This window comes from Ochotona princeps, chromosome 9 (genome assembly GCF_030435755.1).
Source record: "Ochotona princeps isolate mOchPri1 chromosome 9, mOchPri1.hap1, whole genome shotgun sequence".
Taxonomy (NCBI): Eukaryota; Metazoa; Chordata; class Mammalia; order Lagomorpha; family Ochotonidae; genus Ochotona; species Ochotona princeps.
In genome coordinates this window covers 30,556,259-30,580,730 of record NC_080840.1, presented here as the reverse complement: position 1 = coordinate 30,580,730, position 24,472 = coordinate 30,556,259, and the positions used below count along the sequence as shown (strand labels likewise).

At 48.6% G+C, this 24,472-nt stretch overlaps 1 protein-coding gene and 1 long non-coding RNA gene across 2 annotated transcripts; one reads left to right on the top strand and one right to left on the bottom strand.

Annotated features, from left to right (window-relative positions):
- The first annotated feature begins 1,718 nt into the window (after window positions 1-1,718).
- ODF1 (outer dense fiber of sperm tails 1) lies at window positions 1,719-9,736 on the top strand. Its single transcript, XM_004580649.4, has 2 exons — window positions 1,719-2,185; window positions 9,144-9,736. The coding sequence occupies exons 1-2, from the start codon at window positions 1,866-1,868 to the stop codon at window positions 9,601-9,603; spliced, it is 780 nt and encodes a 259-aa protein (XP_004580706.2). The 5' UTR covers window positions 1,719-1,865; the 3' UTR covers window positions 9,604-9,736.
- Window positions 5,819-23,818, bottom strand: LOC131481136 (uncharacterized). The gene is made up of 3 exons (XR_009246063.1): window positions 23,592-23,818; window positions 22,313-22,434; window positions 5,819-6,014 (listed from the first exon to the last, which is right to left on the bottom strand). It is a non-coding gene; the product is annotated as an uncharacterized LOC131481136 (long non-coding RNA).
- Between the last annotated feature and the right edge of the window lie 654 nt (window positions 23,819-24,472).

The following is a 24,472-nucleotide window of genomic DNA, read 5'->3' as shown; positions in this document are numbered from 1 at the left end:
GAGAAGGTTGTTCAGGGCCATACAACAGGAGATTCTAAACAGTATCTTAGGAATTAAGCAGATCAGATGCAGCAGAAGGGAAGTTAGGATTCGCATAGGCAGAACAGTGTGATATAAGCCCTGAAATGAGAGGGAAGGAGCAAGGAGAGACCATCAGATATGTGGCTTTCCAGGAAGGTCACTATGCCTGAGGTGTCATGAGTTGCTGTAATAATGCGGGGAGGCTCTATCGGAAGGATTTGGATCCTTTCTTTAAAGAAAACAGGAAAGACTTTGAAAAGTTTGAGGTGGGAAGAGTGGGGAAAGCTTGGGAGCTAACAGAGTTCCCTTTGACCAGTACTCTGGTACAAGGTGGATGGGGCCTGAATGGGGCCTCAATGGAGGAAGGCAGTCCCTCCGGCTTCCTCCTTGCCATCCCCAGGCTGTGAGCCCCAGCCTGGACTGCTCTCAACAGAAGCCCCAACTCCTGTTGCCTCATTGCAGTTCACCTTCAGTGTAGCTAGCTCTTACCCTTCCACTTCTCTCAACAGAGAGGAAAAGCAATGATTCTTTACTGGGCTCAAAATCAAGTTCAAACTTATTTGGCTGACTAGTTTCCTTAGCCCTGGCCCTGGTCCCCCTCTCCTATATCACATTCAACTGTGTGTCCTCTAGGACCAGATGCCCTAGTGCGTGAAAAGGGGATTTGAGAACTGAACAGCAACTGGTGGGAAAGGATGAAGTGGGTTACAGTACAGTGAGCCGAGAAGTGGAGCCTGAGGGCTGGCATGTTGGTCCAACTGCAAGTGCAGAAAACTGGCTGAAGGAGGAGCTTGGGGAAGTTAGCTTCTTGAAGCTGTAGACAGTCACTGTGAGAGTATTAAGAACCATCTGGATGGTATGAGCCATCCAGAGGCTTAGTAGAATGATCAGGAATAGGCGGTGGGAGGTGGCCATCAAAGATAAGATTGTGAGGATGGGGATGTGGGAAAATAACAGTAAGCCTCTCCCTCCCCCCAGTGGATGAGAGAATGTTCTAGGATAACTAGGACCCCTGCTAGTAAAGAATGCGCAGGACTCAGAGTCTTGGAACTTGGAAGGCCAAGGGCTGACTTGGTAGAAAGGTTAAGGGCTGACTTTGAAAAAAGGCTCTCTTGGGGTGGGCGGGAAACCGGGTGGGGCTTCTCCCTCAATATCCCCTTTTACCTCAGATACATGATGGAAACAATATGGACATAATAGCATTGCCTACCTCCCTATCCCCCTGAACCTTTTTTTTTTTTCTTTCTTGATTTTCCTTCAACTATAGTTAACTATGTAAAGATTGTCAACAACAATACAATAAAATGGATTATAAAAAAAAAAAAAAAAAAAAAAAAAAAAAGAAAAAAGGCTCTTAATGTTCTACCTGCCTGGAACCTCAATAGATTGTAGAGTAAAAGGGACAAGAGCTAAGGGGCACAGAGATAGGGGCCAAGCAACTCCAGCCATGGCCTTCATCAACATTAACAAACAGACATGTAGCCATGGCTTGTTCTCACCTTCAAAGACGTTAAACATGAACCCAGGGAGTAATGATTGCCTGGAAGAACCACTCAACCAGCAAAGGGAATTAAATGTCCACATGAGTGTGGTTCTGGGGCAGCTGTGAACCCTGAGGAGGGCCTCTACCAGGCATCACTGTGACTGTGTACTGTTCACATGGCAACCAGAAGATTATGACATCCCTAGAGGGCAGTGAGGTCACAGGCCACAAGCCTTAAAGTAAGTGAATCACACGGGCCTCATTTATTTTTAAAGGAAACTCCTGAGAAGAGCTTAGAACAATTTTTTCCCCCTGAGTGCCATTTCCAAAGGTACTCCCAGAACAATAAGGTGTGACTGTAATGGCTGCACTGAGTTGTCTTTTGGACAGTGTTAGAAGGGACATAAAGAAGGTGGACAGAGAACTCAGGCAACTGAGATGCATCGACGAGCTCAGCACACGATGCCTGTGTGACTTGTACATGCATCCTTATTGCTGCTGTGACTTGCACCCGTACCCGTACTGCCTGTGCTACTCGAAGCGGTCGCGCTCCTGTGGCCTCTGCGATATCTACCCCTGCTGCCTGTGTGATTACAAGCTCTACTGTCTCCGACCATCTCTCAGGAGTTTGGAGAGGAAAGCGATTCGAGCCATAGAGGATGAAAAGAGAGAGCTTGCCAAGTAAAACAACTTTTTTTAAGTTTTTTTCTAGTTGGTGGATTAGTCTTATAAATTGAAAGCAGGAGGGCAAGGTGGCAATCTATAGTTTGAGTGTAGATAATAAGGGCTCAAAATAAGAACTTTGGTGGCTTAGGAATGAATTAAGGGAGTGAATGGGGCAGGGGAAGGTATTTTAAAAGTCTCAAATAATGTAACAATGTCAGTTGGCAAGGATATTGGTGGTTTAATGGTGGGTGTGTCAGCTTAATCATGAGGTGGCAAATGATCAGCAGAAATGGGGGGGTATAATTAAAAAAGCCATCAACTAAACATTCTTTTCAGGTTATGAATGAAGGAATTCAAGTGCTTTTGAACTCAGAAATGACCTCAGAAGTAATCATGATGGATCAAATCCTTAATATTGCCAGTGGCTCTTCAAACAGGGGAGCAAATTAAACATTAGAAACATTTCCTAGGCTTGGTAGGGTCACTTTTCTCCCATCTCCCAACTCCAAAGACTTCACATTAAGTCGGGAAGTTTTCGCATCCCTCTCCTCCAGCCCTAGTGAAGGCTATGTGAATAAGCTGCAGAAGCGGCAGCTTTCAGAAGAGACTTCTAGAGAGTTTTAGTTGAATTGGATGATTTTAAAAAGTCACTTTAACTTTTTGTTTGTTTGTTTGTTTTGGTGACTTTTTTTTAATGTGGGAGACAGCTTTCCTTTCCTAATTTCCTACATATAGCATTTAATCTGCTGCTACTGATGAAAATGAGAGCTTTGCTCAAATACATTACAGCCCATCCATACACTGGGATAATATAGAAATGTCTAAAGGATTGATGAAGCATTTTATATATTGGTATCTTAGGTGAGAAAAAAAACCAAGGTGTAGAAAAAGTGTGTTCAGTATGCTATTATGTTTTAAAGATTTATTTTAACTTTTATTGGAAAGTCAGATATACAGAAAGGAAGATCTGTCCGATGATTCAACCCCCAAACGACTGGTATTGGCTAGAACTGCGCCGATCTGAAGCCAGGATCCAGGAGCCTCTTTCAAGTCTCCCACACATAGGTGCAGGGTCCCAAGGCCTTAAACCATACTCAACTACTTTCCCAGGCCACAAGAAGAAGCTGGATAGGAAGCAGGGCCTCTGGGATTAGAACCGGCACCCATATCGTGAGGACTATAGATGCTAGGCTACCATGCCAGGCCCTCAATATGCTATTATTTAAAAAATATCTATGTATAGATAGAAGAATAGAAGATGGATGGATGGATAGTGGTAAATGATAGCTGTATGACAGATTTAGGGGATGGATTAGATAGAAATGATGGATGGATGGACAGGTGTGTTGGTGAGTGGGTGGTCAGGTAAAGAGATGGATTGGTGGATGAATGGATGGGGGGATGAATGAATGAATGAATGGGTGGGTGGGTACATGGGTGGATGAATGGGTGGGAGGGTGGATGAATCAATGACTGGGTGGGTGGGTGGTAAGTGGGTGGATGAATGAATGGGTGGGGTGATTCATGAATTAATGAATAATGGGTGGGGGATGAATGAATGAGTGGGTGAATGGGTGGGTAAGAGGGTGGGTGGGTGGGTGTGTGGTGAGCGGGCAGGTGGATGAATGGATGGGTGGGGGGATGAATGAATGGGTGGGTGGGTGGAGACAGTCCTTGACAACTGGGACTGTGATATCCCATTTGGAAAGGGCAATGAGACAGTTACTACTTGGGTCATCAGTCACCGAAGGTCAGGAAAGGACCTGGGATGGATGGGGTTATCGCCTATAACATCTTCTACCTACTCTTTGAGTCACAGTTAATTTTTACTACTTAGAATGTTAAGTTAAATTACTGGCACTCTTTTTAGTATTTGATCCTGAGACCAGCATTGTGGTACAACAGGTTAAGCTGCCACCTGCAATGCTGGCAGCTCATATGAACCACAGTTTAAGCCTTGGCTGCTCCTCTTCCCATCCAGATCCCTGCTAAGGAGTTTGGGAAAGCAGTGAAAGATGGCTCAAAAGTATCTGAGACCTTGCTACCCACACAGGAGACCTAGAGTTCTAGGCTCCCGTTTTGGGTTGGGCCCAGCCCTGGCCATGTGGCCACTTGGGGAGTGAACCAGTGAAAGAAAGATCTGTCTCTTTCAATACTGCCTTTCAAATAAACATTTTCTAAAAAATATTTGATAAATTCAGAGCTTCTGTGAGCAGGTCTGTGTCCACTCTCCCCATACCTTGGGATACTGGAGACTTTGGATCCAGGTCTGTTCAGCCTTGCTCTTTGGGCTGCTACCTGTCCCAGACTCTGCAGGTAAGAATGCTGCTCTGGGGCTGGCGCTCTGGCACAGCAGGTAAAGTCGCAGTTACCATGCCAGCATCCCATATGGATGCGATTCAAACCCCAGCTATTCAACTTTCCATCCAATTCTCTGCTGATGCACCAAGAAGCACCAAGAGGATGGTCAAGAGTTTCAGTCCATCCACCCATGTAGGAGACTCAAAGTTCCTGGGCTTTGCCTGGCTCAGCCCTGGCTATTGCAGTCATCTGGGGAGTGAACCAGTAGATGGAAGATCTTTTTATATATCTCTCCTCTCTGTAATTCTGACTTACAAAATAAATGAATAAAATGTTAAAAAAAAAAAAAAAAAAAAAAAAAAAAACGCCAATGTGCTCTGGTGTTTGCCTTGTGTGTGCCTCGCCTCCTCCAGGCAGCCCTTCCTTCTTGCCACTTCCAGCTTAATTCTCAGCCATGTGACTTACCCAAGAGAGAAGGCTTTCTTGGGTTTGTGCCACTTTCCTGGACGGTGTCTGGGACGTAGTTGATCACTTTTTCCCCTTTTCCCTCCCTTCTCTCACCCCAGCCTGTCTCCTCCAAGTTTGTGGCATCTTGCAACATTCCAATGCTCTGTTGCTGACAGCTTGACATTTCACTGCCCTGAAGGGCTTCATGCCACCTGCAAGCCTAAAGATCCAGTTTTCCCGACTGGGTAGAAATAGTAAACTCTAATCCCAGTCCCAACCTAGAGGAGTCCAATTGTGAATTTCTTTCTTTTTTTTTTTTTTTTTTTCCTTCCTGGGAAATAGTTCTTTTTTTAAAAAAAAAAGATTTATTTTATTTTTATTACAAAGTCAGATATATTGAGAGGAGGAGAGATAGAGAGGAAGTGGAACTGCCAGGATTAGAACCAGCGGCCATATGGGATCAAGGCGAGGACCTTAGCCACTAGGCCACGCTGCTGAGCCCGAAATAGTTCTTTTTTCTTCTGGTCTATAAGCTAGTTTCTGATCCATGACTAAACAGATTCAGAAATATCACATTGATTCACTTTTTTTTTTTTGAAACCCATCCTTGGTGTGAAACCTTGCTGCAGGTTTTCCATTTGCATGCCCTCCCAGCCCTTGCAGAGATGCCAGGAGACTGCTTTGTCAGGACATAGCCTTTCAAATGTCAGGCTAATCTGGCCTGGAAGCTCAGTACTCAATGGGAAAACAGGACTTGCAGATCAGTAGTTGCCTGGAAAAAACATCAGTTTCCAGGGTGAAAGTGCATCTGTTGTGTTTCTGGGTGCTCAGGAAAGGTTGGGCCAGCAATGTCTTACTAGCCCCCTTACATCTCTTGAGCACTCCTGAGTGACTTGACTGATGGATGTGTTTTGTCAGAGCAGACATGGCAGGACATCGGTCCTTGGCTGCATCTTCCTTAGTAGGTACTTAGGTCAGTACTCTTGTTTCTTTTACTTCTCTGCTATGTCTGAAACACTGAACATAGGACTCTGCCACCTACCATTCGAGGAGTTCTGCCATGGAGTCAGAGGCACCTGAGTGTGCTACCTGCTGTCTGCTGACACTCTTCATCCAAAGTCCGCAAAACAGAAAAGAGGCAGGAAAAGAAGGCAAGGGGGAGAAGGAAAAGAAGAGGGAGGTATTGCAAACAAGGCGTTGAGTTTAAACAGGACTTTGAAACAGACCTCAATTCAGGAAACACAGCCTCCCTTTGCTCCCGGGAAGACACGGGAGTTCATGGCCTCTCCTTTGCTCATCGCAAGGTAGGATGGATTCACAGCTTTGTGGAGATGGCTGGATGGATCACTTGTCACAGCTGTGGGCAGTGACATCCCACTACACCAGGGAGACGAGTGGCCACCCAGCATGGCAGACACAGGTACCCGCTGTCTGCTAGTCTTCCCCTGGTTTTCTTACTAAGCTTCTGCAAAGAACCAGGTGGGCATATTTCCCTCGGTTTCCCAAGACGAAACTTTGTCACCAAGCTTCCTTTACCCAGAGATCCAGGGGAACTCCTACACAGGGTGAACAGTATATTTGCAGGCAAGAGTCACATTCAAGTTCGGCACCTCATCTGATGTACAAAACATGGCCCCTGCAGGTTTTCTGTAAACCCAAGCATCCTAGCTGCCCGCCACTGACCTAGAAGCAAGAGGAGGAAGAGGTGTGACCTGGCCACAATGTTTTCAAGTGATTCGAGATTCCTGTATGGATGGATCATGGGAAGAGAGTAGAAGAGAGGAACCCGAGAAGTAACACACATGACCTTGTTCCTTGGGACTCCGGCTGCTGACAGGAGGTGGAGCTGTCAGCGAATCTGGGCTTATGGAGGCAGCTCCCACAGGGATGGGGCATGACAGCTCTGGCTTGCAGAGTCGCCATGGCAGTCACGGGGGTCCTGGCGATCCTGCTTAGAGTGCTGGAACCCGTGCTTGAGGCCCAGCCCCATCGTCAGTAGAGGATTTGATGCTTCTCACCTCCTGTGCAAAGCTCTGAGCTGAACAGAAGTTCACCTTTCATCTCACACACACACACCAAGGAGATGCCTGTGAGAGCACAGCATGCCGCCTCGGCTTGGGGCATCCCACCTTGGCTTGGCTGCTCTAGTACAGGCTGAGGACGTGGCTGGGTCTGGGCTGGTTCCTGGCATCTTTGTGAGTCCACACAGCAGAAAAAAATGCTTATTCTCCTGCTTGCTTCTGTAGTATGGCCCAGGCAATCCTGTCATACCTTGAATAAGAAAGATAGCCCTTGGGGCCAGCTTGTGGCCAGGTACATTAAGTCACTACCTTAATGCTGGCATTCCATATAGGCACTAACTCGAGTCTCAGCTGCTCTGCCTCTGATCCAGCTTTCTGCCAATGATCCTGGGAAAGCAGCAGAGGAAGATCAAAAGTCCTTGGGCCTTTGTGCTCACATGGAAGACACAGAAGGAGCTCCCAGCTCTTGGCGTTGGCCTGAGGAGTGAATCAACAGATGGATGATTCTCTCTCTCTCTCTGTCATTCTGTCTCTCTGTAATTCAGCTTTCAAGTGCATAAAATCAATCTCAAAAACAAACAAACAAAAAAAACCCCACACATACAAAAGGCTAGTGGCATGTCACACCACAAAAGCCTAGTGGCGGGCTGGGCATGATAGCGTAGTGGTTAAAGTCCTTGCCTTGAATGCACCAGGATCCCATATGGCCGCCGGTTCTAATCCTGGAGGCTCCACTTCCCATCCAGCTCCCTGCTTGTGGCCTGGGAAAGCAGTCGAGGATAGCCCAAAGCCTTTGGATCCTACACCCACGTGGGAGACCTGAAGGAAGCTCTTGGCTCCTGGCTTCAGATCGGCGCAGCACTGGCTGATTCGGTCACTTGGGGAGTGGATCATCGGACAGAAGATCTTCCTCTCTGTCTCTCCTCCTCTCTGTATTTCTGCCTCTCCAATAAAAATAAATAAATCTTTATTTTAAAAAATAGGCTAGTGGCATATCACAGCACAAAGGCTAGTGGCAGGTCACCCACATTCCTTGTGGCTAGAGGGGGAAGCAGAGCTGAGTTCCTGCCTAAGCTCCTCCGTTTGCTGATGTTGTAAAGGAGCTTTAGTAGACTTGGCCTTCAGAACCAGGGATACTGAGCATCCTGTTGAATCATGAGAGAAACAGCAATCAAGGGCATTATCCCAAAAGAGGATTTCATTAAAACACACAAAACTATCTGGATTCACTCAAAGTCTAGCACCATCATATTAAGTGTTTCATGAGATTATGGGCATTTTTAATATCCCTTTTTTTTTTTGCTGATTTGAATTTTTTGAGTCTTCCACAATGAAGCTGTATAATGAATGTAGCAAAAGAAGAAAATATATGAAGAAAATTAGGCTTACATGGTGACATGGGGATATTACATCTGTATATCATAGAGCTATGGGAGAGATTAAATGAAATAATGCCCTTAATATGCTTAGTATTTCCTATGGAATATTGAGAGGGTAGAAGAAACCAATACCCTTACTATGTGCTAAGCACCACTGCAAATAACATGCATTACTAACTTAAGGCTCACAAAAGCTCATTGAGGTAAACTATGATCATACATGCCTTTAAGAAGTTCATGGAAAAGGATTTTGTGGGGGAAAAAAAGCACATGAATTTTTAAAAAAAGATTTTGGCACCATAGTAGAAAGTTTAATTCTGTTTTTCATGAACTTTCTGAAGAACCCTGGTATCATCTCAATTCTATAGTAGGGAAACTGAAGCAATTTGACCATAAGGCATGAATGAGATAATGAAATGAGATCCTCAGGGTCAAGCACAGTGCCAAGAGAAACTCCATCACGGTCTCTGTGCCACTGAGCAGCGCTATGGTGTAGGCACTGTTGGTATCCACATCTTACAAAGGAAGAAACTCAAGCATAGAAAGAACGTACCCAAGGCTCTTTAAGAGCAGGAGCTGGGGTTTAAATGCAGGAGAAAGATAAGCAAAAATCAGCCACGTGCATGTTGTTTACAGAGGTTTCCCTGGGGGGAGAGGAAGGTAGGCAGTATGGCTCTCTCTTCTGATTTAATACATTGCTGCTAAAAGTTTAACGTTTCTGTTATCCTTTGCTACCTAGGTTGCTAGAGATTGATGTATGGCTTCCCAGGCTATGGCTGAAATTTAAGTGCCTTTTATCGGCCCTCTCCTTTTGCCCAATTCCAGGCTGAGAAGAACCACCAATAGAATCCTGGCCTCCTCTTGCTGTAGCAGTAACATCTTGGGATCTGTGAACGTGTGTGGCTTTGAACCCGACCAGGTCAAAGTACGGGTGAAGGATGGAAAGGTGTGTGTGTCGGCGGAGCGGGAGAACAGGTACGACTGCCTGGGCTCCAAGAAGTACAGCTACATGAACATCTGCAAAGAGTTCAGCTTGCCACCGTGTGTGGATGAGAAGGACGTGACCTATTCCTACGGGCTGGGCAGTTGTGTCAAGATCGAGTCGCCCTGCTACCCTTGTACTTCTCCCTGCAACCCTTGTAACCCCTGTAGCCCCTGTAGCCCTTGCAACCCTTGCAGCCCCTGCAGCCCTTGCAGCCCCTGCAGCCCCTGCAGCCCATGCGACCCCTGTAACCCCTGCTACCCCTGCGGAAGCCGATTTTCCTGTAGGAAGATGATCTTGTAAAATGTTACAGATATAAGCACCCTTAGCTTAGAAGTCAGCCCAGCCAGGCAGCTCTTCCAGCGTTTCTCTTCCCCTTCCCATGGCCCGTGTAATGTAGGTATGTAGGAAGCTTAAATACAACAGTGCAATCTGCTGCTGGTGTGTGAGAGAAATTTTCGGTTGGATTCACCAGTGGGGGACAGGGGTACAGAGTTAGCAGGTGCTGGAAGAATGAACGGATGGAAATGGAAGGTGACGCGGTACCATCTACCTTCCTGTGCCTTCCTCTGCACCCAGCTATCTCAGAAAGTTGGGGAGTGAGGTGGGAAGGCAGAATCAGCTTCCCCAGATTCTGTTTGTCCAAACAAGCAGGGAAACGTCTCTGCCCAGAAACCAAGCTGTTAAAGCAGAAGAGTGAAGGTTGAAGACAAGCCGTCTCCCCAAACTTCTCAGGGGAAATCCTGGGACTCCCCAGGATGCAGCAGGGTTGGGGTTTTGACCAAGGGGGTGAGTAGGAGCCTGGAAGATGCTCTCCACTGGAGGGTGGGTGAGGTGGCCACGAGACTCATATTGCTTCATTCTTGTGGTTTGGGGACCCGCCAGCCCTGGTTTGGGCTGGTTTGTAACCTCTTTGGGATTTCTTGCAGCCATTTTCTCAAGCCTTTAGCCTGTTTTCAGGCCCAGTGGCTCAGTTTAGGAGTGGGAGCAAATGGCTCCCACAAAATGGCCGTGTAACCAGCTCCCCTGGGCTGCGATTCTTGCGATTGCAGTCCGTCAGTCCTTCAGAATTGCTGGGACAGGACTGAGTGAAGGAGATGGAGGTGGTGGGGAGGGATCCGAATGGGCCTGGCCTTGAATCCAACTCTAGGAACACAAAACCCTCCAATTTGCATGTAAGTCTTTTGATTAGATTTATCAGCATGGTGGGGGGAGTGGGGAAGTGTCATCAGCTTCAGCCACACCCACACAAGAAAATAATTTGGGAAATCTTAAAAATAACACAAAATGTAAGACAAAAAACAAATATATGCATGTGTGCTATTTAAAAATGTTTTTCTTTTTTTTTAACAACAACAACAATAACAACAACAACAAGAAGGTACTGATGCTGATGTACAATGGACTAGGGGTACAGCCTGGGCATCGAGATGGCATGGCTTCCCCTGGTGAGCCACACGCGCGAGACAGTCTAGATGGGAGATGAAAGCTCTCCCAGTCTTTAAACTTGCCTTCAAGTTCAAGGGTGAAGAATGCTGATGGTGAGAGTCCATACATTTTGGTTCAACTGAGAGAAGTAGTGACCCTCTAACATTAGTGGAGAAAAAAACATTGAGCACATTCAAAAACGAACTACCCAGCAACCACAGGCATGCAGACATACGTGTGTATACAGAAGATTGGAGAGTCACCCTGTTTGCTACGGTTCAATCAGATGATCATAAATAGTTTAGAGTTCAAGGTCTGCATTTTTGAAATATTATTTTGAAAACTTTTAACCCTGTAATGTCAATGACTCTCATTGGGTTATATTTTTAATTTTTTTTATTTCAAAGATTTATTTTTATTGTAAAGTCAGATACACAGTGAGGAGGAGAGACAGAGAGGAAGATCTTCTGTCTGATGGTTCACTCCTCAAGTAGCCACAGTGGTCAGAACTGGGCCAATCTGAAGCCAGGAGCCAGAAGCTTCCTCCAGGTTGCCCACATGGGTGCAGGGTCCCAAGGCTTTGCACCATCCTGGACTGCTTTCCCAGGCCACAAGCAGGGAGCTGGATGGGAAAGAAGCAGGACTGCTGAGATATGAACTGGTGCCCATATGGGATCCTGGCACATTCAAGGCAAGGACATCAGCCGCTAGGTTTCTGCATGGAGCCCTATTTTTATTGGAAAGGCAGACTTAGAGAAAGGAGAGAAATCCTGGTGCTTTTAAGGGGAAGATTAACCAACTGAGCCATCGCACCGATTCTTCTCATTGGGTTTGTAATCCCTTGATCACATGGAGCCCTCTGTCCTCCGTCTGGGGTCTTCCCAGTGAACTCCTAGGCATATTCAAATCTTTTGTTTCCCCCACCCTTCCTGCCTGCTAGCTCAGTGGTTCATCCATTCATCTGTCCCTCTGCCAACCAGACTTCATCATTTGTAGCCTGCCACTAGGAGGCAGGAGGACAATGTTCTTTTTGCAAATGCCTCAAATTGAACGCAAAGAAGGGTGCTGTGGAGGAATGAAGGGTAGAGAACACAGAGTTAGAAAGTAAGTGAATTTGCAAAGGTCACAAGAGGTCAGGGGGCTTCTGCACTGGCCATAGCAGCCCCACAACACACACCATTGATGTCACTGCCTTGGAGGACCCCTCAGGGAAGCAGGAGTTGGCGTGCACTGACTTGGCTGCTGGCATCTGCTCATCACTCTCACAAAATGAGACTGGATAGAAAGACACGCATTCATGGGCTGAGTGCCTGCTCCGGGTAAGGCATGGTGCCAGGGGCTGCTGTCAATAAGTACCTTTCCAGCAGTTTCTATGGGTAAAGGCATGGCTGACACTGTGACATAATTGCTGTAACACTTGACAGTGTGTAATCAAGAACAAAGTGTATGGTAGACAGTTAAGTGCTCTCCAAAACAGGAGGCGGCCATGTGGGAGGTGGCACAAGCCCAAAAGGAGGCAGGGCTTGGACATGGGACCCCATCTGAGGCCTTGAGGCAGTGTACACACAGGGCTTATCCTGTGACCTGATGGGCTCTTGAGAGCAGGCTGAAGATGAATCCATTTTTTTTTTAGATTTGTTTTATTATTATTGGAAAGATTTATAGAGATGAGGAACAGAGAGAAAGATTGTCCATCAGCTGATTCACTCCCCAAACGGCTTGAACTGATCTGAAGCCAGGAGCCATGAGCCTCCTCTGGGTCTCCCATGTGGGTACAGGGTCCCAAGGCATTGGGCCATCCTCTATTGCTTTCCCAGGCCACAAGCTGGGAATTGGATGGAAAGTGGAGCACCTGGGATACAAACTGGCACCCATATGGGAGGCAAGGATTTAGCCTTGAGCCATCGCACCAGGCCCAACGAACCTGTTTCTGAGATCGCCTCTGGCTGGTTGAGTGGACTCTCAGGCCTGGCCAGCTTTGCAGTGGCCTTTAACAGCCACTTTGCAGATCAACGTCCAATGACAAAAGCACCTGGCCCGATCTATCTGGACGGGATGGGAAACAAGGGTGAATCCAGTGGGCAGAACCAAAAACTTGACATACATGGGAACTGGAAGATGAGGGAAGCTCAGAGCTACTTTACTATCCAGTATGAGTTTAATGAAGAAACAAATATGCTTGGCAAATATTGTAGAGTTAACATTGGAGGTGAGGGCCAGCATTCCACATGGGCATGGGTTTGAATCCTGGCAGCTCCACTTCCAATCCAGCTCCCTGTTAAAGCTAGGAAAACAGTGAATGGTGGCCCAAGTGCTTGGGCCCCTGCACCCACGTGGGACATCTAGATGTAGCTCCTGGCTCTTGGCTTTAAATCGCTCAGCTCCTGACATTGCAGCCACTGGGGTACTGAATCAGAAAAGGAAGACTCTCTTCCTCTTTCTCTCCGTAATTCTGTCTTTCGAATAAATCTCTTAAAAAAAAATAAAGATTGGAGAGGAGATATCAAAACTTCCAACTGTTCCTGAGATATATTCTAGAACCAAAAAGCTATTCATCTTATCATCAAGAGAAAGTTTCTCAGGCATAGGATGACAGGGAATCCATACCCAATGGCCATCATGTATTGCTTGATTTCTTTCCAAATTCAGGTAGTGTAAATTATAAAGTGGTATTAAAGATTCTCAGTTGACTTTTTCAATCATCATAATACAATTTTTTAAAGATTTGTTTTTATTGCAAAATCAGATAGAGAGGAGGAAAGACAGAGAGGAAGATTTTCCATCTGATGGTTCACTCCCCAAGTGGCCGCAACAGCTTGAGTTAAGCCAATCCAAAGCCAGGAGCCAGGAACTTCCTTTTTTTTTTAAAAAAAAAAAAAGATTTATTCACTTTATTGCAGCCAGATATACACAGAGGAGGAGAGACAGAGAGGAAGATCTTCCATCCGATGATTCACTCCCCAAGTGAGCCACAATGGGCTGATGCGCGCCGATCCGAAGCCGGGAACCTGGAACCTCTTCCAGGTCTCCCACGCGGGTGCAGTGTCCCAATGCATTGGGCCATCCTCAACTGCTTTCCCAGGCCACAAGCAGGGAGCTGGATGGGAAGTGGAGCTGCCAGATTAGAACCGGCGCCCATTTGGGATCCCGGGGCTTTCAAGGCGAGGACTTTAGCCGCTAGGCCACGCAGCCGGGCCCAAGCCAGGAACTTCTTTCGGGTCTCCCACGTGGGTGCAGGGTCCCTAGGCTTTGGGCTGTCCTCAACTGCTTTCCCAGGCCACAAGCAGGGAGCTGGATGGGAAACGGGGCTGCTGGGACTAGAACTGATGCCAATATGCGATGCTGGTGTGTTCAAGGTGAGGATTTTAGCCACTAGGCCACCACGCTGAGCCCCATAAAATAATTTTTTAAAAGATTTTATTTTATTGGAAAAGCAAATTTACAGCCAGGAGAGACAGAGAGAAAATTCTATCTGCTGGTTCATTCTCGAAATGGCTACAACGGCCGGAGATGAGCAGATTTGAAGCCAGAGGCTGGGAGCCTCCTCAAAGTCACCCATGTGGTTCCAAGGCTTGGGCCATTCTTTACTGTTTTCCTGAGCATGTAAGCAGAGAGCTGGATGGGAAGTAGAGCAGGCGAGACATGAGCCAGTGCCCATATGGGATCCCGTACTTCAAAGGGGAGGATTAGCTAACTGAGCCATCACACAGGTTCCAATCATCATAATTTTATTTATTGAGCTACTTAGGTACAGAAAAAACAGACTGAGTTTCAAATTACCTCTCTCAGGCAGAAATACCTTTTTCTTTCCCTGTGCCCTCCAACACATGAGTATCACAGACTTTAAAAAGAAGGAATAGTCTGAGTGAGTTTCTTGCTTGAGGACATTGTGCTGAAGGGAGAGGAAAACTGAGAGTGGTGGGGCAGGTGTTTGGGGCTTGGGACCCTGCATACCAGGTCAGTGGCTAGGTTCAAAGCCCGGCTCCATTCCTCACCGCAGGCTTGTAGTAGTGCACACCCTGAGAGGCAGTTAGTGGCTCAAGCAGTCGGGCCTGCTACCCACATAGGAGACCCAGATCGAGCTCCTGACACCCATTTTCCCTCTTTTGTGAAATTTCAGGGAGTGAACCTACAGATGGAAGACCTTTCTAGCTCTACCTCTGTGTGTCTCTGCTCAAAACACACACACACACACACACACACACACACTTGCAGGGGAGGACACTGCTGGGTCACTCTGGTGACTTCCAGCGATGCTTGCAGGAGGCTTTGTCATAGCACAGCTCTCAGCAGAGGCCTGCGTGAGTTGCATGATGGTGACCACAGTGGAGACAGACAGAGAAGTCACCCTCAGGGAGCAACTGTTTCTGATGCTGACCCAGAAGCGCTTCTGCCCATCTGGAGATGAACGGTGTGCTAATAGCTCCTAACCCTAAAACTATAAACCAGCATCGAAATGTGTCCCTTGCTTAGGCTGCTAAATCCTATGCATGCATACGATGTGACAGCAAGACTTGAATCCCCACGAAGCCTGATTCACACAGTAGTCCTACTAATCCTAGGAGATCTTCTACCACTCCTTGAGGATTCATAAACCTGAACTTGGACAGATGATGGAGCCATGGGTGTGCCTCACAGGATGATGGAGCCATGGGTGTGCCTCACAGGAAGGAGCCCAAAGAGTACCTGACATTCAGCAGTCTGCCTAAGTTCCTAAGACAGTCGGTCTATCTGCAGTAGGTCACCTTTTTCTCTGCCAGCAGGCAACATGGCCCAGGGCACGGGCATGAGCCCTGCATGGCACTGCAATAGGGACCTCCAGGCACCGAACTACCCAAAATGTCTCTAGTCTGGAATGTTCTAGGGAAAACAACCCTTCTTTCCATCTCAAACTTCAGTGACAATTGCATTTCAAGTACAAACCAAGAAAAAACACTCAAGGAAGAATTTGACTCTGGTTTATAAACTTCCCTTCCAAGGACTGTGGTAGTTGAGAGGCTAGATTTGGAAGTAGAGCTGGGTATAAGATCTTGGTGGGTGAGGGTGGCAGAAAGGCAGGGGGAAAGAATTTATGGAAGTAAAACAACTTACCGGCTGCCCAGGAAGAGGAAGTCAGTTTTCTTAGCAGCCTAGCCACCTGCTGGCATCATGAGTATGTTGCAGGGTGCGAGCGAGATCACACCAGACATGTCTAAGGTTTATTAAGGAGTCTTTATTAATCAAGCTTGAAAACAACAGAGCACAATAGCAAATTACAAGCCCATACAGCAATCCACCTATCATAGTGCAACCAATCATAATCCCAAAAGAAACAAATGGTCATCATCCTTAAGTCCATCTATTAAGCTGAAGACCTATGTCCCAGCTTCCCCAACAATATATGTTATCCTAAGAGACATGCAACAAATAACCGGGACACACTCACAAAGAACCTGGACACGCTTACAAAGCTGCAGACATTCACCTTTCCCTGGCTTCTCTGCCCACATTCTACTACTGCTAGGCCTCACCCCTCCTGGAACTCCTGATAGCACACAAACCAGTAACAACATTATTATAACCATTGTCCCATCTAAGCAGCACACAGGGACCATGCTCAGGGGATTACCTGTCCTGGGTCAGCCAAGAGTCGAGGTGCCAGAGTAACAGAAGCACCTGGCCAGAAAGAGAGTGAGAGCCCCTGCTTCATGGGCCTTTTTAAAGGGGCTTGTGAGGGGAGTGGTTACACAACCATGTAATACCGTCCCCTCTCAGTTGATAGGTGAGTCACAGGTGGGCAGGAGCGAATACCCAAGTGTTGTGGGCTAAAGAGTTGATTAGTGCTTATTGGGATAGGCAGGAACAGGAACAGGGCTTGTAGCTAAAAACACCTGGGCTAATTGGGCTCATCTGTATCCAATATCCTGGCTAAATTAGGATGTGGGGGAAGTGGTTGAGGATGCAATTACTATTCCATTGTGTAGGACCCACCTTCAGGACAGAGGTTGGGGGACACAGCCAAATTTCATTTGCCCACTGTCAATGGGTGCTGACTATCACTGGCTGCACCCCATAACAAGTATCAGTTTGTAGCCCTGGGGCCAAGCCATGGACTTGTGAGGCTCTCTCTACCAGGAAGGAGGTGTGCTCTAAAAGGTGGGAGAAACCTCGTTTCTGTTGTAGGCAACCCGAGAGGTGAAACCTGGCAGGACACAGCCACGGCAAGATCAAAACTCCCCGAGTGGGAAAGAGAGCTGGATCCCAATGAGTGACAGGTCATCTTGTCAAGGTTTCCTGTGGAGTGGCCCCCTAAAGGACAGAGCCACTACCCACAGGGCCATGGGAGGACGCAGGGGCTGGGGGTCCCCAAGTTCTTTCCATGGCTTCCTCTGTCCTCTGTCTTCAGCAGATGAAGGTGTGGGGAAGTTATACCTCAGTTCCTTAGGGAGTTGAGTCTCCTCCTCCTTTGTTTTAGCTCTCCTGGGGCAGCCACACCTTCCAGGCTGCCTCTGCTTCTTGCCCAAGGACACTCAGCCAGAGCTTTGGCAGGAAGTGACTTTACCGAGGTGTGGGTAGCATCCTGTGAGTAACGGGGGATGCACCATGACTACCCCCAGGGGGACACTGCTGCATCATGTGTCTGGCAGAGGGGACACTGTGATGTGGATGCCCAGTGGCCGACCGGCAGGACCTGCGATGGAGAAGGATGCACTGCACTGAAGGACCTGCCACCCCTCATTTCTCCCCAGCCCTGGCCAACTCCAAAGGGAGACCTGAGGTCAAGGGCGGGCTCGTCAGGCCCACAATGAGGTGAGCCGTGGGGGACCCACAGCAGCACAGAGAGGAACTGAAACTGAACTTTAGGGTTAGTGGGAAATAATCGTCCCTCTCCATTCTTCCCCATTCTTCCTCCTCCTAGCCCACAGGCATGGAGGAGACAAGATGAGAAAGTCAATGGAGACATAATAGGAGAAAAAGAGTTGAAACTTGAGATTGACCAAGTTGGGATCCTTGGCCAACAGCCCAAAAAGCAAAAGTGGGTAAGAATAGTTAGCTGGGAGCCCAACGGCGTGGCCTAGTGGCTAAAGTCCTCGCCTTAAACGTCCCTGGATCCCATATGGGCGCCGGTTCTAATCCCAGCAGCTCCGCTTCCTGTCCAGCTCCCTGCTTGTGGCCTGGGAAAGCAGTCGAGGACGGCCCAGAGCACTGGGACCCTGCACCCGCGTTGGAGACCTGGAAGAGGTTCCAGGTTCCTGGCTTTGGATTGGCGCAGCACCGGCCGTTGTGGCTCACTTGGGGAGTGAAACATCGGACGGAAGATCTTCCTCTCTGTCTCTCCTCCTCCCTGTATATCTGACTTTGTAATAAAATAAATAAATCTTACAAAAAAAAAAAAAAGAATAGTTAGCTGGGCACATGGCAAGATAAGCTGCCCTTCAGGAGACCCACACCCCACATCAGAGGGCACCAGCTCAACTGCTGGCGACTTTGTCTGTGATGCAGCTCCGTGCTAAGGGCCCTCAGTGACAGCAAGGATGGCCCGAGGACTCAGGCCCTGCCGCCCACCAGGGACACCAGCTCCTCCTGGCCTTGGCCTGTTCCAGCCATTGTGGCCATTAAGCAAGTAAAACTAGTGGGTGGAAGACCTCTCTCCTATGTCTACCTTTCAAATAAATTCATTAATAAATACTAATAAACATAACAAAAAGGTACAGAGAACACACCGTTGGTAAAGAGGTGCTACATATTAAGACATATTAAGAGTAACTGAATTGTGTACAAGGTTCTAAAGAAAAAAGAAGATGCAGGTGTGCCTGGGTCACTTGAAAACATTCATTTATTTGAAAGCAGAAAGTACATAGAGAGGGGAAAAGATAGATCTTCTATCTTCTGGCTCATTCCCCAAATGGCTGCAATGGTGGGGACTGGGCCAAGCCAAAACCAGAAGCCTGGAGTTTCTTCCGGGTGTCCCATGTGAGCACAGGGCCCAACTTCTTGATCCATCCTCTGCTGATTTCCCAGGCACATTAGCAGTGAGCCAGCTGGGTTGGAAGTGGTACAACTGGAACCAGAACTGGTGCCTCCTAAATGGGATGCTGGCGTTGTGGGCAGAAGCGTTACTTGCTGTGTTCCAGCCCCAGCCCCAGCCTTGTTCACTTTCAAAAGCATAGGGATTGGGCTCGGCAGCATGGCCTCGTGGCTAAGGTCCTCGCCTTGATCCCATATGGCCGCTGGTTCTAATCCCGGCAGCTCCACTTCCTCTCTATCTCTCCTCCTCTCAGTATATCTGACTTTGTAATAAAATAAAATAAAAATCTTAAAAAAAAAAAAGAAAAAGAAAAAGAAAAGATAAGCATAGGGATGGGCCCGGCGGCGTGGCCTAGCAGCTAAAGTCCTCGCCTTGAAAGCCCCGGGATTCCATATGGGTGCTGGTTCTAATCCCAGGAGCTCCACTTCCCATCCAGCTCCCTGCTTGTGGCCTGGGAAAGCAGTTGAGGACGGCCCAAAGCTTTGGGACCCTGCACCCGCGTGGGAGACCTGGAAGAGGTTCCAGGTTCCCGGCTTCGGATCGGCGCGCATCGGCCCGTTGTGGCTCACTTGGGGAGTGAATCATCGGATGGAAGATCTTCCTCTCTGTCTCTCCTCCTCTCTGTATATCCAGCTTTCCAATAATAATAAAATCTTAAAAAAAACAAAGAAAAGAAAAGCATAGGGATGTATCTCCAGGAGACACAGGCAGAGAAACACACACACACACGCACACACACGCACACACACACATACACCAGGGGACAGGGGGCTCTGCAGCAAGCCAGAAATGCAGAAATGCAACTTGGGACCCCTTAAAAAGAACAGCTTTTGCGTTTGGACAGCATTATGAGGGATTCCGGGATTCTCTTCCTCTGTATTCCAAGTGATTTTAATGTCACTTGATTGATTGTGTGTCTTTTACCGCCACGACTTTTAAAAATAGCTCCATTTCAGAAATCCGAATGGAGGATCCTGGGAAACTCCTCTGTCGGGACACACTCCCTGCAGGTGAGTGCAAGAACCAAAATGGGGAGCAGCCCAGCCCAGACCAAAATATGGTACCCACCGGCATACATTTGGTGCAGCTCAGGGGGAAGCCAGACTGGGTCAGTTCATATCACCAACTGGTGAATCTGAGTACCAGAATGGAGTGTGTGGGTCACCAGCCAGTCCACATGAGGGCTGGGATTGGAGGCTGGCAGGGCTGGGCTAGGCTGTAGCCCCCACCAGTGTGAGATGAAACTGGGGGTGGGCCTGACCTGGCCAGCCTACAGCACCCACTGGCAAATGCCGAGTTGAGGGAACTGTGCCAGACTGGGCCGCAGCACCTAACCAGCACATGTGGAACACGGGGTGGGGGTGGGGATGGCCCTAGGAGGGGCTGCGAAGGCCCCCCTGCTGGGCCACTACTCCCACTGGTAAGCATGAGAGCTGGGATGGGGACAGAACAGGCCGGACCGGGCCACATCCGATGGCCTACATGTGAGCTTTATCAGAGAAAAGCCAGATTGGGCTGACTGTACATTCTAGTACTCGCAAAAGCCACTGTTGGTATGGATTGATTGGACTTTGCCACAGCATCAGCTGGCACAGGGGCCAAATTCAGGCACATGGCTTAGACAGATGGTGGCACCTGCTAGCACCAGTGTGGACTGGATAGTGGGGCTGATTGGGATGAACCGGGCTTCAATACTCATTAACATGTATGAGAGCTGAGTGGGATGTGGGACAGACAGGACCAGTCTGCTGTACATACTGGCAAGCACAGGAACCAGGGCAGGGGCGGACTTGGTGGGGGTTTTGTGTGTCGCTCCAACTAGGCTACAACTCCCACTGGTTTGTGTGAAGGCCGAGTACATGGTGGGCAGGATCAGGCTGGGCTACAACACCCATTGGTTTCATAAAACATGGGGCTGGAAACAGAACTGACCCAGCAATTGCAACTACCAGTGTGTGCAGAGGCTGATTTGGGTGGCAGACTGTGCCAGACCCTGTATTGGCAAACACAAGAATCAGGTCTTGGGTGGCCTCAGATGAGGTTTCTTGGGTGATTCCCTACCAACTGAACTGCTGGACCCAGAATCCTAACCATGGAGAGAATTGCAGGTCCCATGGGCTGACTGTGGGAGTGGATGTGTCAGAGCTCCTCCGTGGCTCAGACGGAGCAGAGGACAGCATATCCAAATGTACATGGAGGATATGGTAGTACATTGGAGTCTGCAGAGGACACCTGGTACCGTGGCAGAGGATGGAGGACAGAACAAATTGATCAACTACCCCAGCCAATCATTGGCTGTGAAGATCTGGGGAGACGGAGACACTCAGGTGGACTACAGCAGCCAGTGGATTCGGGAGAGATTTCATCATGACTGGAGTGGTGGGATAGCCAGCAATTCAGGACTGTTGAACCATCAAAGCCTCTTGAGAAATTCATGGTGTTGTAAATTTCTACTTTTCTTCCAGTTGTTAATTTTGTATTGTGGCTTTTCATTTAACAGGGATGTGTGGTGACTGTGTAATGGAGACTATCATGTCCAGATGTGAGGATGCAGTGCAGTGTGCATCTCCATTTCCAGATCAAAGATGGACTACTAATGAAACTATTAGCTGTACCTTGACAATGGGAGGCTGGACTCTGCCACTGTCCATGCCCGCAATGATGAACATGTGACTGATTATGAAGAGCTATGCAATAGTAATAATATAGGGGAATTCGGTGGGAGGGAGGGTATCTGAGGAGGGAGCAGGGGATAGAAAGAGAGAGAGAGAGAGAGAGAGGGAGAGAGAGAGGGAGAGAGAGAGAGAGGGAGCGAGAAAGGAAGGAAGGAAGAAAGGAAAGAAAGAAAGAAAGAAAGAAAGAAAGAAAGAAAGAAAGAAAGAAAGAAAGAAAGAAAAATTAGCCTCGTTTCTAGGCAGAGTTAAGACACACACACACACACACACACACACACACACCCAGACTGCAAAGCTTAGACCGAATGGCAGCTGGTGCCAAATTCAGCAGAAGGGTGAAAAACAAGAGTCAGTACTTTAAGGCAGGGCAAACACAGCTATCCTTACAACAGCCCTTCCCCATAGGTCGCCTTTCCCAGGCTACAGACAGAAGTAAGCTGAACTAGTAAGTGCTCTCAACCCATGATAAATTATGCAAAGAAAAGTCAGAGACAGGGACAGAGAATGCCGTGCTGGATCCTCCCAAATGCAGACAGGCGACGAGAAGAAACGCGGAGCCTCGGGGAGCGGGAGCCAGCGGCGGCTGGGAGTGCCAGGGCTGCGCTGCCCGCAAGGCAGAGAACCGCGCCGGGACAGGCGCCCGCGGGTCCCCCGGGCAGCCGGCCACCCCCAGCCCTGGGCCTTCACAGCCCGGCTGCGTCCCATCACTGGCTGGAAGCCGCCTGCGGAAGGTGCAGCCACCGGGGAACCTGCGCAGGGTTCGGGCTCTGGGTAGGGAGTTTGAGCAGAGTTCTGCGAACTACGCCTCTTGTCCCGGCGCATCCCAGGGAGGAGGCTTCGCCGCTTGCAGGGTGAGGGCCGGCGCGAAAGCGCAGCTCGTCGGAATTTCTCCAGGGCTTACTCAAAACCTGCACTCCGTTTCCTTCCACCTGGCGGGTGGAGGACGCCTGGAGGAGTGCAAGCGGTCGGGCGTCTCTGCTTTTCTTCCTCAGTGCTGCCACTTGCTCTGAGACAAGCAGGAAGCTGGAGCGGGAAGGCAGTCCCGGAAGGATTATACACCAGCCCAGCCTGGGAGCACTCAGCCGACCGCGCTGCCTCTCCGGGGGGCCGGGCACATGGGCCCCTGCGGTGAGGACCGCCTCCCTCCCCACCCCTGTTGCCCAGGGCCCACTCCTTCCCCCGCCCCTCGCCCAAACAGGCAGCTTCCAGGGAAAGGGAGGTATTGGAGCACATTTCCGCTTCCAGCCCAGATAGGACGCAGGTCTCAGCAGGTCTGGCGCGTCCGGGTCACACTGGACTGTTTTTGCTAATCTAACGTGAATGGACGGGCTATGGAAGCGTCTGAGCGCTCCCACGGGGGCAGGGAAGACGAAGGTGGCTTTTGAGGGTGCCTTACCGAGCTCAACTGGCCCCTGCTGCCTCGTGCCCTCGCCCTGCATGGGACAGCTTCCTCTACCTTAGCTTTTTTTTTTTTTTTTTTTAAACACTTGCTGTTACTTGAGAGGCGCAATTACAGAAGAGAGAGACAGGTTGAAGCCAGGAGCTCCTTCAAGGTCTCACACATAGGTGCAACGGTCCAGGCACGTGGGCTGTCCTCTGCTTGCCCAGGCGCATCAACCGCGAGTTATACAGAAGGGAAGCAGCCGGGACTAGAACCTGCATCCTATAGAATGTAGTTCCAGCAGGCAGAGAATGAGTCTGCTTTGTTGTTGTGCTTTTTCTTCTTTTGGAAGATTTATCTGGAAGAAAGAGCGAGCATGCACACGCCCATCCCCTGGTTCACTCCTCACACTCTTCCACAGCTGTGGCTGGGCTGGGCTGAAGCTGCTGGGGTCATCTGGTCTCCCATGTAGGTGACAGGGACCCAGGGACTGCAGCCATCATTGCTGTCCCCCAAGGTGCACATGAGCAGGAAGCTGGATCCCAGACATTCCTGTTTGGGATGGGGTGTCCCAAGGAGTCATGACAAAATGTTTACCCTGTCCCAAAGCTTCCTCTTTTTAGCTAATAAAACAAATCAAACCCTCCTTCACTACCTGGCCACTTTCAACTCTAATTTCCAGTAGAACTGCTTCATAGAAAGTCCTCACTTTTTAAAAAAGATTTATTTTTATTTGAAAGGCAAGATTCACAGAGAGAAGAGAGACATACAGAGATCTTAGAGCTACTGGTTCACTCACCAAATGATTTCAACGGCCAGAGCTGGATTGATCCAAAGCCAGGAGCTTCATCTGAGTCTCCAACATGGGTGCAGGCACCCAAACACCATTTTTCCACTGCTTTCCCAGGAACATGAGCAGGGAGCAGCCGGGATACAAACCAACACTCATTCAGGATGTCAGCACCAAAGGTGGAGGCTTAACCTACTACGCCAGAGTCTTCATTTTCTTTCAAAAATGTCAGAGAAGATGTGCAGTGCAGTGATCCCACTCGGGGTTCCGCATCCCATCTCAAAGCACCTGGCTTGGTTCCTGCTGAAGCACTCCCTGGGAGGGAGCAGCTGATGGCTCAACGGCCTGAGTCCTTGACTCCCACGGGAGACCAGCACTGGCTTCCTGCCTCCTGGCTTTGGCTATTCAAGACACCTGGAGAGTGATCCAGTGAATGGAAGCTCTTCTCTTTCTGCATCTACAATAAAAACAAACTTTTTTTTTTTAAAGTTCCCTTGTTCCTTAGAAGCATAACATCTTGGAAGTTTCTTCATCTTAATGTAATGGAGGATGTGGCCTTGCTGTGTTTCAAGAACACTACATAAGATCTTTCTACCAAGCATCAGATTTTTTTAAAATGTTATTTACTTGAAAAGCAGATTTTCAGACTGAGGGACAGACAAAGAGAAAGATCTTTCATCCATTGACTCATTCCCCAAATGGCCACAATGGCCACGACTGGGCTGAAGCCACCAATCTGGAACTCCATCCAGGTCTCCCACATGGGTACCCTTCCATCTTCCACTGCTTTCCCAGGAACATTCGCAGGGAGTTGGTTAAGCTGGCGTTTATATGGTAGCTGGCCCACTATATATATACAACACCAGCCCCCAAGCACCGGACAGTAAAAC

Coding starts and splice junctions, on each gene's coding strand:
- ODF1 (XM_004580649.4), top strand. CDS start 1,866: ATGGCTGCACTGAGTTGTCTTTTGGACAGTGTTAGAAGGGACATAAAG. Junction 2,186..9,143: donor GAAAAGAGAGAGCTTGCCAA/GTAAAACAACTT, acceptor GCCCAATTCCAG/GCTGAGAAGAACCACCAATA.